The sequence below is a fragment of the Fundulus heteroclitus genome, unplaced genomic scaffold (genome assembly GCF_011125445.2).
Source record: "Fundulus heteroclitus isolate FHET01 unplaced genomic scaffold, MU-UCD_Fhet_4.1 scaffold_50, whole genome shotgun sequence".
NCBI classification, from domain to species: domain Eukaryota; kingdom Metazoa; phylum Chordata; class Actinopteri; order Cyprinodontiformes; family Fundulidae; genus Fundulus; species Fundulus heteroclitus.
Genome location: NW_023396923.1, coordinates 1,593,486 through 1,610,526, shown reverse-complemented (window position 1 = coordinate 1,610,526; position 17,041 = coordinate 1,593,486). Strand labels below are relative to the sequence as shown.

The 17,041-nt window shown below is 41.7% G+C and overlaps 1 protein-coding gene across 4 annotated transcripts in view; it reads right to left on the bottom strand.

Moving 5' to 3' along the window:
- Positions 1–17,041, bottom strand: part of ptprz1b (protein tyrosine phosphatase receptor type Z1b) — a 204,205-nt gene that overhangs the window by 55,767 nt on the left and 131,397 nt on the right. For 3 of the 4 annotated variants that reach the window (XM_036132404.1, XM_036132402.1, XM_036132403.1), the window contains exons 8-14: positions 13,617–13,767; positions 10,893–11,077; positions 8,958–9,084; positions 8,817–8,869; positions 8,155–8,658; positions 7,841–8,018; positions 6,220–6,447 (exon numbers count right to left, since the gene is read on the bottom strand). In XM_036132404.1, the coding sequence (XP_035988297.1) occupies positions 6,220–6,447; positions 7,841–8,018; positions 8,155–8,658; positions 8,817–8,869; positions 8,958–9,084; positions 10,893–11,077; positions 13,617–13,767 (1,426 nt within the window). Of the gene's footprint in view, positions 1–3,307; positions 5,537–6,219; positions 6,448–7,840; positions 8,019–8,154; positions 8,659–8,816; positions 8,870–8,957; positions 9,085–10,892; positions 11,078–13,616; positions 13,768–17,041 lie in introns of those variants that run through there. The other variant, XM_036132405.1, reaches the window with a different exon arrangement.

Below are 17,041 nucleotides of genomic sequence, written 5' to 3'. Positions count from 1 at the left end.
TAGTTCAGGATTTTAGACTGACTCGAAACATTTGAAAGCGTTCATCCTGTCAGGTATAGAGAAGCTGGTTGCCTAGACGTGCCAAGGAAGCAACAGTCCGCATCCAGGAGCCGCAAAGGACAGATGGACACAGCTTCAGAAGATCATGGCAACCCCAGAGCAGCCATATGCCCCACACAGACATAGGGCACCAAACTCCCCCACCCAGTCCACTGCCATCTCCAGCCATCAGGCCAAGCCTGGGACTTATCCCCATTGCAGCACGGCACCTGCACAGACCCTCGGCAGCAAGACCACCCAGCAAAAAAAGACAACACCCCCCACCCCTCCCCAACATGCGAGGCAGGTACAGTCGACCATGGTAGCCAGAACTTAGAAGGCACCTTAGCAGGGAAGGTTCATCAGCACCCCACCTGCTGAGCTAGCCTCAGGGAAGTCAAGAGGATGGATGCCGACCAGAGGTCAGTTTATGTCCCTGCTGCCCACAGCCAACTAGACACATCCCTAACAGCAATAAGCCACTCAATCAGAGCCCACCCCTTTGGGACATGGTCAGAACATTCACACCCCACCCGCCCTGCTGGCACCCACACCATGCAGTTGTGGCTATTGTTATGAATAATATATAAACACTTATATGATAATAGTGTATTTTAAAGTTATACAGGTATCAACTCTTAACCCAGTAACCTAAAGATGAGAATGTGTGCAGAGCACAAAGGTGGATTCAGACTTTAGCATGTGTGCCAGCCACGGCATAGAACGGGGAATTTATGAGAGCCTTGTGGAGCAGATAGTGTCTTTAAAATCCCTTTCTCAAGGTCTCAATGTTATTTCAGTTAACTCCCAGGAATCGAGCTAGGGTAATAGATTACATTTAATAGTCAAATGTCAGGAAACACATGTTTTAGCCAAACTCAGCGTCTGCACTTAGATTGGGAGTCTCAACACTATGGACCCCTCAGAGATCCCCAAGACACCAAGGGGCTCTCAGTATGCGTCTCACATAAAATGGTCACCAGTGGTGCACTGCCTCCTACCTCAAATTTCGTTATTAATAATGCTCAGCTTTTGTGTAAATGTTTTTCCAAAGTAATATAAAATATTTGTCCATTAGATGTTGACCTCTCTTGCACCAGTAAGTGCTTCAGCTCCCAGGACAAACTAATTTGGGTTTACACAAACTGTTGTGTATATACTGCAGGCAAGATATTAAATGCTTAAAAGCTTTTAGTAAATTTGTGATCTCATAGATACCTCACGCTCACTTGACCTTAAAGTGTAACTCAGCCCTAAGTGAAGGCATTACCAAGCCCCTAGACACATTCTGATAAATGCCACCAAAGAAACATAGGTAAGCGTGGGGAGGAGCAGTGTGGCTTTTAAGCAGGGCTTGGGGCTGTGGTCAGTACGATTGTAAGTGACATGTTGAAATCGAATCATAAGAACAACATCTGGTGTTTGATACAGATCAGTCTTTGAGATGAAGGATTTTTCACATAATGGAGAGCAGACCTCACCTGGAACTCACCTGGAAAAAACACTTTGTCTCAAGTCCAATATCTCACACACACACAATTAGTTCATGTTTTATTTCTTTTGAACTTATACTTCTTTGTAAAATATCACAATACTTAACAAAGGATGTAGGAAAAACGTTTCAAGGATTCAGTAAAAGAAAGAGTTGCAGCAAGAATCTGACCACGATGACACTACAATGTAATCTGGGTTTGGTACGAATCCCAATTTCAATGACTATCAAATTGAAAGATTATAGTCCGTGGGCCAGAATCTGTAGGATGACTTTTCGTATGAACTGTAAGGGGGAAACTTTCTTCCACCAGGATAAGTTGCAACACATATTAGTGATCTCAAAACACCAATGTTCCCACGTTTTCACTTGCACATTAATAAGTTAAAGCCCATAAAAAATCTAAACTGTGGCGCTCCGGTCCAAGAGGTCACGTGATTCAATTTTTACTGCTCAGCCAATCAGATCTCTGTATTGTTGGCTGAGCGAGTTCAACCAGTTCATCATGCCTGCGCCCGTAAAGGGTTGTAAACATTTGTTTCCAGACGAAGAAAGCCCAATAATAGCATTTTCTGGCGCCAGTTGGCAAAGATCTTGATGGCAAGGAAAAAGAAATAGCCCAGACCATCCATCATTCATTTTCTAACACGCTTATCCCTGCTGGGTTCGCGAAGGGTGCCGGTGCAGGCGGGGTACAACATGGACAGGTCGCCAGTCCATCACAGGGCAGAAAAAACCCAGACTTTGGCCCATTTTACCGTGATATCACCAAGACCTGCTGCGCTAAGATACCACAGGCGAAAGGTGTCGTTGTGCCAAACTACTTATCCCCGCCAGAATTTGTATCCCCTGTGTCGGGAGAGTGTTTGAAATCAATAAAACTTTTAATCTCCAGCTTTGTGAAGTCTCAATATTTTTAAACATCACATTCTAATCAAATGAAATTGATTTATTTAAGCTCCTAATACATTGTTCTATTTTTTTATCAATATCTTTATATGGTTCTTGGTTAAATTAAAATCTTATTAAATGTGATCATTTTGGCTGTACCTTTATTCAGTGTAATATTTTTGTGACACATCTGGAAAACCACAGAGCCGTTTTCTTTCTCATAACATGTTATATTGAGTGATCAATTGAGTTTTAACCGACATAGTAATCCCTTGTGATAGCACTAACAAGTGTTACATTTTCAGTTTTTTCACACTAACTGAACAATAATGTAACGACACCATTGCTATATTTTGTTAAGAAAAGTAAAACATCTTCATTTCCACGCCTAATAGGTTGGAAATGAGGCGGAGTTGACTGGATTTATACTTCCAGCTGACTGGCGACCTGTCCAGGTTGTACCCCGCCTCTCGCCCATTGACAGCTGGAGATCGGCACCGGCACCCCTCACGAACCCAGCAGGGATAAGCGTGTTAGAAAATGAATGATGGATGGTCTGGGCTATTTCTTTTTCCTTGCCATAAAGATCTTTGCCAACTGGCACCAGAAAATGCTATTATTGGGCTTTCTTTGTCTGGAAACAAATGCTTACAACCCTTTACGGGCACAGCCATGATGAAGTGGTTGAACTCGCTCAGCTGACAATACAGCGATCTGATTGGCTGAGCAGCAAAAATCGAATCACATGACCTCTTGGACCAGAGCGCAACAGTTTAGATTTTTTATCGGCTATAACTTATTAATGTGCAAGTGAAAACGTGGGAACATTGGTGTTTTGAGATCACTACTATGTGTAGCAACTTATCCAAGTGCAAGAAAGTTTCCCCCTGACAGTTCATACGAAACTTCTTAAGGAGACGTCCTACAGATTCTGGCCCACGGACTACAGGGCACACGTCAGCCAGTAACCAGACTGTAGTCTGCAACTTGACCTGACAGCAACACCGACTATTAGGCACATATATGACAGAATAATCTCCTGGCAGACTGGTATGGTGTTCCCTTTGCTATAAACAAACCAAGAAAGCATTACCACTCCTTTCTCTTTATTTCAAACTACACAGCACTGGGTCTTTCCTCTGCCCCACACCATTCAAATACATATTTCAGATAGCAATATATTGTCTCACTTTTTGATGATGTTCTTTTCTTGTAAATTATCTATTATCAGGCTAATATTTCTTGTGATTCCAACCAAAGAGAGAGACAGGTGGTGCATTCCATGTGTACTCAAAAGTCTGGGTTCTGAGTCTCAAGTTTACAAAAAGGTCTTGGAAAGACCTCTAAAGTTGGACTTACTCACCAACCCAGACCTCAAAGGGGAATCTGAATGTCTCTGCCCCTTGAAGCCAAAAATCCAAAAGTATACATTTTTCACCAACCTTAATCTAGAAATCCAATATGGATTTGCCTTACAAATAGAAAATATAGTAAAAGTTTCAGTAATTACATGACTATTTCAGCTCTCTGATACTGCATATTTTTTTTTACATTTAATTACTTAAGCCACAAAGAGCAAATTCATTCTGCCATTACCTCTTCAGACAAATAGGTTTTTTTTTCACTATTTGCTCCTTAAACCCTCTCTGACCATGACTAAGACTGGTGGGTAAAATAAACTCAAAGCGGATGAGTTTAAACTGCTTGGTAGTAAAGGGGAGCATCAATTTATAAGCTTTTCTAAAACAAGTCTATAAAAGTGAAACATAGCCTCTCATTTACCTCCCCACTGTTGCTGTTTTCCATCAGGACTTTCAGTGAATCTGAGCAGAGCGAAAGGCTCATCCAGCATGGAACTTCTCGCAGTGTGAAATGACCCAGTTACATTTGAGAAGTCCTGCAAAGTGTCTTTAGCAACACTTCCATAACCAGGTTCTTCTACACGTTCTTCACTTTCCAGAGTTTCAATTGTTTCAGTATCTTCCTTTCTCATATCAACAGTAATTGGACTTTCCAGAGTTGCATTTTGATCCTCTTTGTTATTACTAACATAAAGGTTCTGGTCACTGGTCATAAAGCGTGCTTGGTCGGGTGTGAGGTCATCATTGTATCTTTCAGATACTAATGTGTGATTGCTAATGTGTGTTCTGTTTCCCTTGGACATGTGTTTGCTTTTACGTAGAGCTTTGAAATGTTCTTGATCACCATAGATTTGCTTTAGATATATGTGGTCATCAGCAGTCGTCTGTTCTCCTGAACCACTACCATCCTCAGCCCCGCTGCCACTCCAGCTGTACACATTCCCTCTGGGTTCAGCCTTCAATTGATTTCCTGTGTTTCCCTTTGCATTTTCCTCATTACTTATCTGATTTTCCTTCTCATTGCTCACTTTAATATTTAGCCTAATTTTATCCCTTGCTTCAGAGGTTTTACTTTCTGGCCCTATGCTCCTTTCTCCAGTATAATCTATGTTCAAGCTAAAAGCTGAATTTAAGAATGTTGGAAATGTGGGCTGAGCTTCAGCAAGTTCGTCCGATTCTCCACCAAACATGTTGCTGTGGTAGCCAGAGCTAGATTCACTCCCCTCTCCTGAACCTAAAACCTTTGAATCAAGAAAATGTGTATCTGCACTGGATCCCTCTTCACTGCTGTGAGACAGCTCTGACAATTCAACACTGTCTAGATTATTACTGGGAATCTGAAAAGTGTTTGGACTGCTTTCCTCAAGTTGGGTTGTATTTGATAGCTGGGTGATAGCTGACCCAGAATTAGACAGCAAAAAAACAGAGTGAGTGGAGTTCAGCTCATCCCGAGGACTCAAGCTAGCAGAGGTTGGTAGCTGGTCTAAATTCTGCTGAGCAGAGTTCAGCACATTGTCCTCAGAGAACCTGTGTTCATGAAGAGCAACAGAAAGATGGGAACTGTTGGTGAGTTTTGTGACAGGTTTTAAGGGTAATGGTGTTGAACTGAATACATTTCCCTCAGTGGAGAGCACCCCCTCAGAGACGGGGAGCATAGGGCTTATGCTCTGCTCTGTGAGGTGGTTAGAGGAGTCTATGAAGCCAGAAGACTGATCGACAGTTGATTCCTCAGTCCTGGGTATTGATGTATCTGCTGCAAGAAAGGCCAAAACAGAAATGTTCTTTTTCAAATGTTCTTTTTGAGATTAAACATGTATTTGAAGGTAAGACACAAATGGTTTTATCATTGAGTAGATTTCCCAGTCATTAGTATGGCCACTAAAAGCAGGTGAAGAAATTGTTTGTACATGAAAAGATGGAAGGAATCCCAGAGTTCAGATAAAGTGGGGTAGCAGGAAACCACTAGAGAGTGCTGCAGAGCCACAGATAAAAACACAGAGAAGTGGTCCAGAAGTGGATGCTAATCACCAGGCTCGAGTGAGTTCAAGTAGACTGATATGAGGCTGAAAAACTCTGACCTCTTCGAGAAACGGAAACAAAGAGTCAAGCAGATTTAATTCCAAGCCCCTTTAAAGAGCCAGGGCACCCCTGATTAGTACTCCAATCACAATCAACACCATCTTATTCCTCATGACCACCACCGGGATCCTCCTCAAAATGGCCTTCTGATGACAGAGCACAGCCCTGATTAGATGCACAGTTGTGTGCCATTAAAAGGAGAATGAAAGCACACAATGTAATTACATCCAGCCATCTACACACCAAAACATCTGAAAAGCCCCACTGTTGATTAAAATCCCTTAAAATGTTGATTAACAGCCATTTTTAAAAGGTAACGATAATTTTGTGAAGTTTTTCAAAAGTGTTTTGTCTTACCATTGAACAGCGCCTGAGTGGTGTGCATCAGCCCTCTGACCAAAGACGAGGTAGTGAAGGATTTATAGAACGAGTCGGACAGAGTGTTGCCTGCTGTTGCTGCATTTTCCGTGATCCACTCTGAGGAAGGGGTGGCTGAATCAGAGATGATGGATTTTTGGAGAAGTTTGTGTACAGTGGCTCCGCGATCCTGAGGGTTCAAAAGTGTGTCTTTGTGCTCTTCACTACCTGAAAACAAAACGTGCAGGAAGATGATGGAATCCAATGGAACAAGACGGGACATGAATAAGACATCATCCAGAAAAAAGGACTGGACATATAACTTGGCTGAAAGTGTTAGTCACAATCAGACTATTTGATCAAACAAAACCAACCATGCCTGCAGGGTGTGGAGAGTCCATACTGAGTCACTCTTTGCTACACATTGGCTGGTTAAGACGCCGGTTTTAAAAATTTTATAGTTTAATCCACTGTCTAACCCATCAATCCATAGTTTACATCTGACACATCTGTGTCAGGGTGCTGGGGTTGGGGCTTCTATGGGTCAGAGGCAGGTGCGCCTTACTCACCAATACAACAACAGACACACAAGCACATCCTTGTTTAATGTGTGAGGACCGTGCCTTGACTGCCATAGACTTCCATTCATTTTCAAGCCTTTCTATGGCCTAACCCTGAAAGCGAACCTCTACAAGTTTACACCTAACCCTAAGCTAAACCTAATTGACACCTTAGTCCTAAAACTAGCCCCTAGCCCAGAAAAAAAGGGAGGACCTTTTTTTTTTTGGTCCTCACTTTACATCAATGTCCTCGCTTTACTAGTAAAATGAGCAAAAATGTTCTCCCTCAGCTGCAAGCTTGAGGATACACACACACACACACACACACACACACACACACACACACACACACACACACACACACACACACACACACACACACACACACACACACACACACACACACACTCTCCTAAAGGCAATACACAACGATAATTGGACCTAACATGCATCTTTCTGGACCATGGGAGATAGCTAGTGTATCTTGAGAGAATCTATGCATGCATACAGAGAACATGCAAACTGGAAGAAAGGCCTCAGCTTGCATTCAAATCCAGGACCTTCTTGCTGAAAGTTAACAGTGGTAAATCCTCTTCCGCTGGGCTCCGGTTACAGTTTCATAACTGCTACAATTTCTGATTTCCTGATCCTACAGTTTTTTTTTTCTTTTTTTATCCAGGTGTGATCGGAGTGTTATTGGGCAATACAGAACATAGTCTGGCCCCTCCTCCCTCTGTTGCTGCAGAGTGCCAGTCAGAGGGATTAAAGAACTACACTTTTCCATTCCTTACAAAAAGGAAGAATTCGGCTTTGTGAAACAATTTCCAGTTGAGTTAAACTAACACTGTCATGGTGTGGAGATAAACATAACAGCCTATGCCAATATGTCAACGATCTTGGAAATTACAGAATCACACAAAACAACCCTGACAGAAGTATTGAGGCTCAACCGTAACCCCCAAGTGTCCAGTGTCAACCTCTAACCATAAACCAAGTATGAAACATGATTTTAAGCTAGAACAAATGTAGGAAAAGCAGTGGAAACCAAGGTTAAATCTCACTCTGCACCACAGGAGCGGATACTGTTGGAGGGTGGGTGATGATTTCCTGCGGAGAGATAGTGACGGTGTCTTCATAGAAGATATCTGTGACCTGGATGTCCTCCGTAGGGTGGATGAACATGTGAGACGTAGTGGGTTTATTTTCACTAGATTGTTCTGGTAGCTCAAGATCTATAGGCTGTAAAATGAAGACAGAGGGGACATGAACCCACAGAGGGTGTAAATGAATTGAATGAGACAGAAAACACATAATTTGTCATTTCAGATGAGCTTCCTCATCAGAACACTGGATGACTGGTAAAGTGCATACTGACCTGAGGTGACAAGACTGACAACGACGCCTCTTCTGTGATTTGCCGACGAACTGGTGGCGGCGTTGTTGTCCGAGCAACTGGAAACAGAAGGCCCGGTTCCTCAGTTATCCGGTTAACCCAAATGGAACTGGTGCTGTCAAAACTTGGACTTGTAAAAGATGAGTGTGCTGGGATCAGCTGATCATCTTCTATCCAGTTCTGATCGCCAGAATGAGGGGTCAGCCTGTTTAGGCTCGTTTTCTCTCTCACACTCTCCACTGGTTGTGCCTTTTGTTGAGTCACAGACTCAGGTGGCTTGTTTGGGGTTAATTGTTTGGCAGTCTGGACTGGTGTTTGTTGGCTTGCTTGGGTTTGATTTGTGGGCTGTCTCTGATGCTGGGTTGGCTGGTTCTGGTAAACTCTTGTCTGATCAGCTGGGATTTCCTCCACTGGACTGTGGTCTTCTGAAGCCAGATCCAGGTGATTCTGGTTCTCTGGCGTCTTAAGTCCAGCTACATCTGATGCCTGCAAAGACACAACTATATGTTTGCTTCAGCATTCATTAAACTGGACTTCAGATGCTTAACTGTAAGCCTCCACCTTCATAATGATCAGGTGCGCAGATGAACAAAATGGATACAGAAATGCAGCCCAGTTGCAGCGAGGCGAACAGACCAGCCTACCTCCCTGTGGTTTTCAGCCTCTTTGGTCACAGCGTCAGGAGTGGAATCGCTTTCTGGAAGGACATGTATAGAATAAACAGTCCTGACCGTAGCGAGTACAACAGTTAAAGCAGCTCTTCTGGAGCCCGTTTCTGTTCGTACCAGGGTCTTCTAACGGCATGTCAACTATAATCTGATCGCTCCATCGTCCTTTGAGGCCATTGTTGCAAATGGCCACCACCTGAACCACGTAGCTGCTGTTGGCCAGCAGGCTGGAGATAATGGCACCCTGCAAAAATCACACCGTTTGGTTAAAATCAATCAGTATTAAGCTCTTCATCCTGACACAGAAAACAGTGAAATAAGTATCAATACATATTATTTTACTATCCACTTTTTATGCAGTAGAGAGAAAGATCATTAGTCTCACTAATTCTTTTTCTACACATATTTTTTCATCCTAGATTTGATAATGGGCTTATTCTCCTGCTATATTTCATTTTGATGGATGACAGGCAGCAGTACCACTATATTTATTTATATATATATATATATATATATATATATATATATATATATATATATATATATATATATATATATATATATATATATATATATTGATGTATTGTATATATATGTTTGTATATCTGGAGCGTGTGAAACAAAAACAATCTCCCTCTGGGATTATTAAAGTATTTCTGATTGCTTGCTGTAGTTATAAAGAACTCTCTCAAACGTCTAATGAAGAACCCCAGTCCAGTCATTTTTTTTACGCCACATTTCTTGTACAGCAGGCTGACAGGAAAGGGTGTATAAGAGAGGGGGAGAGACATGCTGCAAAGGACGACAATACGGAGTCAAACCTGCGTCAGCTACATCGAGGGCTAAGGCCTCCATACATGCGTCGTGAGTGTTAACCACTGCGCCACAACCTCTGCCATGAAACCACTCTAATAAAATACTTAAAGGTGGGATAAAGGCACAGTTAAGATGAAAAAAAAACAAGCAAATAAAAAGTTAGGCCTTGATACAAATGATTAAGCCATATTTAGTCTTATGGGGAAAGCGGCAGTAGTAGGGTGACCAGATGTCCTGATTTTTGCAGGACAGTGTTGAATTTTCCACTCCTGTCCACAAACAACTGGCTTTTCTGAAATATAAAGAAAGCAGGGCCGTAGTCATCGGCTGTCAGTCAAACTACGAAGCAACGTCCCACCTCATGACCAACCTGCACACAAATTTTGTGCAACAGAACACGAAAAGGACTTTAATGTCAAATAAAAGAAAATGCAGGCACAACAAAGACTGTGGAATCCTAACCCTTTAAAACTGGGTGAGGCCAATGAAAGGTGATTCTCAAAGAGCTCTTTGTGAAGTTATTTTTCAATGTCACGTGGAGGGGAGCACGACATGAAGCAACACGTTATAATTGAGCTGCTCAAGAAATGCTCGGCTGAAAAAGCTGCCTGCCGAACTATGGACATGCCAGTCAGACAAGGAAGCAGCCAAGATTAATAATATTAATAACATTTAACTTCACACAAAGGTTTAATAACGCTATTTGGATAAATCTTTTAAGAAACTGTTAAAATTGAAAAGCCTGTAAAGTTGTTTTCTGATAAACTTAGAACAATTTTCTTAAACTTTTTAAAAGTTTAACAGTTTAATTAAACTTCACAAAAGTTTATGTTTTTTATAAACTTGTACTAAGTTAGAGCTGGCAGTCTATGGAAGTCACGGCACGGTCCTCACTTTGTATTTTTATTTTTTTTGTAATATATGTTTATTAATTTTTTAAAGTGCAACATACAAAAATCATACACAAGAGTATAAAACATACATATATTTACTAACTTTATATTTTAAACAAGGATGTTTGTGTGTGTGTTAGAGATACACTTAATAATTATCCTCATTTCTGCACTAAATGTGAGAGTGCATTGTCAACTTTGATAAATTTTCAATGGATGTGTCACATGTACCTTGAGGACTGTAGATAATGCCACAAATACATTAGCTGAAATCACATTTGTTCAAAAGTCAAGCCACCTGTAGGCGCTTGATTTTAACCCTTTCAAGAAAGCTCATTCCTACCACATCTTGGTCTCCATCAGTCCTGTACTCCCGCTTGTTCTGATCTCTGCCCTGAAGCCTCTGGTAGGTGACAGCATACCAGTTGATGGCTGTGTCAAAAACCACGCGGGGACGCTCCCACGTCACCACGATGGTCGTGTCATTCTGAGCATCGGCCTGAACGTTCTGTGGCTCCGAGCTACATGCTGCAAACAGCAGAACAGAAAATATCTTAAACCTTGAAAACTTGCATCAATAAGATATAGAAACCCTCAAAATGTAGAAATAAATGGCTGAGAATAGCACTTTGAAAACATTCTCATGCCGATAATGTTTTTGGAGGTAATTTGCTGTTAAGCGCCCTTTTAAAAAACCCAGTTTTAGAGTAAACGTGACTTTGAGTGGGCACTAGACATATGCATGTATGAATTTGTTACAAGCAAAAAAAGGGCCTTTTATGAATTTCTAAGTACTTTATTTCAACATCAAAACAAACTGCAAAATAAATTGCTTAGAGGAGCAGGGCCACCGCACCAGGTTGCGGTGGCCCTGCTCGACACCAATCCAGACTCCTGGAGTGGTGACTCCTGGTTTCGACACCAATCCAGATCCAATGATAATTAATATATAGCTCTCTCACCCACTCCTCATACTCCTGAGCAGGTGGATGATTCTCCGTTCCCCAAGCTCAGGACCTACAGTCCTGCTCACCATTATTGGCACTCCTTCATGTTTTGCATAGCTGACTGAATATCTTCAGAAATAAATGGAAATGTTCAAAAGTTATATCAGCAAGATCTTTCAATTTGAGGTCCAAAATAATTTAAAAAAGACAGTTACCATTTCAACACAAATATTTTAATTCCAAAGGACAAAACAGAAAACCTTTGGCATTTTCTCCCACTCTTCTTTTGCAATCTGCTCAAGCTCTTGTACATTTGCAGGGTTCCTTTCTCCAATGGCAGATTTCAGCTCTAACCAAAGATTTCCACTTGGATTGAGATCAGGACTCATTTCTGGCCATTTTAAAACAGTCCATGTTTTCCTTTCAACCATGCCTGCGTGCTTTTGTAGGTGTGCTTTGGGTCATTATCTTGCTGGAAGACCCAGGATCTTTGCCTCAAACCAAGTTTTCTTACACTGGGCAAGACATTTTGCTCTAGAATTTTTTGATAATCTTCTGATTTCATGATGCCTGTTATACAGTCAAGGCCTCTAGTACCAGATGCCCCAAAGCAGCCCCACAGCATTATGGATCCTCCACCATGCTTGATTGTTGGTATGGTGTTCTTTTCTTTAAAGGCTTCATTGCGCCGTCTGTAAACATACTGTTTGTGTGAATTACCGAAAAGCTCCACTTTTGTTTCATCTGTCCATAAAATGTTGTCCCAGAAGGCTCGAGGTTTGTCCAGGTTCTGTTTTGCGAGGATCAGTTGTTCTTTTTTATGTCTTTTCTTTAGCAATGGGGTCTTCCTTGGCCTTCGCCCATAAAGCCCCACTTTGTTTAGTATGCGGCATATGGTACTTGCTGAAATAATCACACCAGACTGCTCCAGATTGTTCTTTATGTGTTTAGATGTGTGACGTGGTGTTTTTTCCACCATTTGCACAAACCTTGGAAGATTTCTGTCATCAATGTTTCTCTTCCCCCTATGTCCAGAGAGGTTCTTGACAGTTCCATGCCTGGAAAACTTCTTAATAACATGACGCACCGTTGAAACAGGGATACCATGGTCTTTGGAGATGGCTTTATACCCTTTGGAGTTCTTGTGCTTACAAATAATAGCATTTCTGGTGTCTTCAGACAGCTTCTTTTGTCTTTACCATTGTCACATGTGAAGATGGACTAACAGGTGCCTTTTAAAGCACCAACATGATCATTCATTGGATCAATTCATGTCACATATGTGGAGGCAGTTCATCACAAGTGATCTTTATTTGTGATTTGCAACAGGTGAGCCGAATTGGGTTTTGATACTGATTTGCAGTAAAGGGTGCCAATACCATTGACATGGTAAACATTATGTTTTTCTTTTGGTTTCCTCATAATGAGTATCTTATTAAATGTTTTTGTCTTTTGCTGTTTTACATCAAGCACAAGCTATCAGCAGTAATATGTTGTTTCACTTGATGAATTTCCCTCAGGAAATATTCCATTATATGTACCTAAACTTCAGGGGTGCCAGTAATGGTAAGCAGAACTGTAAGAGCTATATACATACATACATATACACATACATACATATATACATATATATATATATATATATATATATATATATATATATATATATATATATATATATATACACATATATATATATATATATATATATACACACACACATATATATACACACACATATATATATATATATATATATATATATATATATATATATATATATATATATATATATATATATATATATACACACATACACATACAAGCACACACACACTTTTCACACAAGCTATGTTATATTTTCTTGTCTAACAAGGTCATTTGTATAAATTTTAAATCTTCTTGTATAAAAATAAAGTTGTGACTTTAACATGAAATCTAAACGATTGAACAATTGAACACAGGTTCTGCTATTTTCTCCATCTCCCCTATGAGGTGCCCTCCTTTAACTAGGCTATAACTGTATAATAGGACAGAAACAAGCAATTAGTGCAGACTGGATGAGGTGATGGGGACCTAAAATAAGAGGGGATAAACTTTTGAATCAGGGGACGACGTACTGGGTGTGGGTATATCCTCCACACCGGTGTAGGAGGCAAACACCTGACCCATAAACTGCTGCTGCTGCTCCCTGAAGTTGTTCTGCAGGTAATCGGTGAGCATCACAAACCCTGCCTGCTCCATGGTCATCACCTCGCAAAAAACTTCCAGCTTAAGAGAGACAGAGAAAAACAGAGAGAAACAAAAGTCAGGTTGGGGAAAAAATAAAGCAAACATGGTCTCTACATGTTTCTTGTCTCTGCGCTGCTGCCAAAATAAACCAAAAAGCTGATGCTTGTAACCGTACGTGTGTTTTAAGAGGCCTGTGTCACAGCCAGGCTGAGACAAAGTGAGACGGAGGCTGCTCTATTTTTGGTTAGTATGAGTGTGGCTGTGTCATGTTTTGCCTTCCTGCTTCAATCATGAGCATGTGCGCACACATAATCCAAACCACTAACCACTATTTGTTTTTCATTATTGTGCAACAGTGAATAACCACAACACAGCATCCCAGGAGACCTCTAACATCTTCATTGTGGAGCCCGACGGAACACTGCCAGCTTGCATTGCTATTCTTACCGTCACAAAAAGGCCAAAAGCAACAAAAAAAGCCTGTTTTCTCACTAAACCTGTCACTTTACATCACCTCAGAGTAACATGCAGTCTTTGCCGATCTTAAAGACAGCTGGCCAGAAACATGCGTCAAGCTAAAACCCCACACAACAACCACTACTGTTTCAGATCCGACCATGATTCTGGTGTTCTAAACTAAATCATCATAAGCTCACATGGAACTTTCACCGACGATCCATGGGAAGTTCAAGGGAAGTTCAATTTTCTCATTTTAGGCTAGAAATTAAAACAACAAAAAACAAGTTCTTTGATTTTTGATTTAAGTTGGGTTTGTGTCTTAATTTTATGGCGACACCTTACCAATTCATCCCTTCCCACTTAGAGAAATAAACTGAAATTATTATAAAGCGATTATGTAATATAAGTATTAAAGTAAAGTGGACGTGCCGCCAGTCCCTCAGCAACCCACAGCTTGATCTAGTGATATTTGGTAACTATCTGGATACAGCTCTTCAGGTATATCAGATTGTCAGGATAACTTGTCCACAGCCTCTCTTCTGGGCCCCATTCTTCGTATGTTGCTTAAAACATCTGCTCTCAAGCAGGCTTAAGCTTGTGCACATGTTGCTATGACAGCAAGTCCGAGATGAGTTTCGAGGAACCGAACAATCCAAGATCATGCCAAATCGTCAACAATCAAATCCAGCTAACTGAGTTAGCGACGTACGAAGAACGGACCCCTGGATAAAGGAGAACCGTTCCTGACAGCAAGCGCCAGTTGGTCAACTCACATAGAGTGGTAAACAGGCCTCCTTGTGCGCCCCCTGTTGCATCTTAATTCCTCTGTTGCTTACCACGCCTTGTCTTCCCTTACAGTCTCCAAGCCTTGGATCCTCTGGATCCCCTTGCTGTTGTCTACTGGTTCGTATCCTCGCTTCCAGGGGCCCGTTCTTCGTACGTCACTAGCCTGTTACTCCCCTTCTCCAGTCACTATCCAATCAGCTTCAGTTTAATTCCAGTCACTTCTCTTCCCCTGATTAGCTCCACCCATTCCAGTAATTAGTTTCACTCCGTTCACCTGCTCACTCCCCTACTTATACCTGCCTCTGTCCCGTGCACTCTGTCAGATCATTGTTTTTCCATCCCTATCGGTGAGTCTTGTCCAGCATTGCCTGTTCCATGTTTGTTTGCCTGTTTAACTGACCACTGCTTGAGTGGATTCTGCCTGCCTGTTTCCTGATCAGACCGATCTTTGGATTTTTGAGTTAGCCTGTCCCCTGTTTTTGTAGATAGTAGTGATGGCGAGATGAAGCCTCATGAGGCATTAAACTACTTGAGCCAACTGGTTCGAGAAAGGGTTCGTTTCTTGGAGCTTCATGTGCACACGAAACCACCTACTGGCCAGGTGTATAATCACAGCCAGCTGTATCTTAACACGTGTGATACATTGATTTTTTTGTCTATTATGACTCTTGGGAATGACTTCACAAAAGGTGTAGGACAAAATCATTATTATGGTCAACAATTTCCCCTCAGCAGCAACACTGAAGCACACAGAGGTTCACGCTGCGTCTTTACGCACGATCCAGCTGCTGATGTCTCTCTGCTTTCAGATCAATGCACTTCTAGACTGTTACAGTTTATAACATTCTCATCACCTTTCACAGCGACAGGTTTCTCAGTCAATCGCCGCGCTGACCAAACAAATTTCTATTGCTCTCGTCAGTGCGCTCTGGGCATTGCGGTGGACGGATTTTACCCCCGTTGGTGCGCTGCGAGCGACGGATAAACAGTGGGGAAAATGCATAACTAAATACTGTAAAGGGCTTCTATAGAGGGAACAGGGGTACTGACAGGTCTGAGATGAAGCCCCTGATGTTACTTCTGATGTTACTTCTTTAAAATGAATTAAAGCGCAAGGCAGCAGCCCACCGAAGCGCCACAGATTCTATGTTGTTAAAAACAAAAGAGCATAAAACACAGCTACAACTCTCCTATTGACTTTAACTGGCACACGTTGCTACCGATGTGAGGACATTAAACGTAGTGATTCACGTTTTGAATAGTGAACGGTGATAAAAGCACCTGCTCCGAGGGAAAGGAGGGGGGGGGGGGAGCAAGCGCTGAGGCACAGAAATACGGTGCATGTAATTAAAAAATGCAGAATTAATAAAAACTAAACCTATAAACAGACTAAGTGGAGTTTTAACCTGCATCTGGTTAGCAGAACTGTTTTATGATCCAGCGTGCAGCCATGACTGGTTCTGAATGAACCGGTCATCTGGCAAACTCTGAGCCACTTCCCGAAGCAGTCACGTGGTACAGCCGGGCAGCGAGGCTTCGGACGTCATCGTTTTCGGCTCCTCCCCTAAATGAAGCAAGCCTCGATACGCGCTTTACGGAAACGCCCCCTCCATTACTCGACACACGCTTCGAAGCCTCGGCACATCACATAACATCACTAGTAGATAGTTTCATCTGTGACTGCTTTTTGTTATTTTTGGTTATTGGACGCATTCTTCCTCTTTTTGGTCTGATGCCCATTTTTGTTTTTGCATTTTTGTAAATATATTATCTTTCACCTAACCTCTGCTTGTCTGGCTGAATATTGGGTCCCTCTGTCTCTGGTTCGTGACATGTCAGTACAAAATATCCCCAGCTCTGGGTCAATTCTGATCCTATCCCCAATTTTTTTTATTTCTTTACCTAAATGTTGCCATTTTGGGTCTTCCTACTTCCAAAGTCCCCCCCACCCCACATGCATCCAAGGCTGTCATTATTTAACTAAAGTTATCCAACTCTAGGGTTCACCTCATGATGTCACTGCCCAAATAAAGCAGGATAGGGTACATTTTACGTCATCAACCCTACA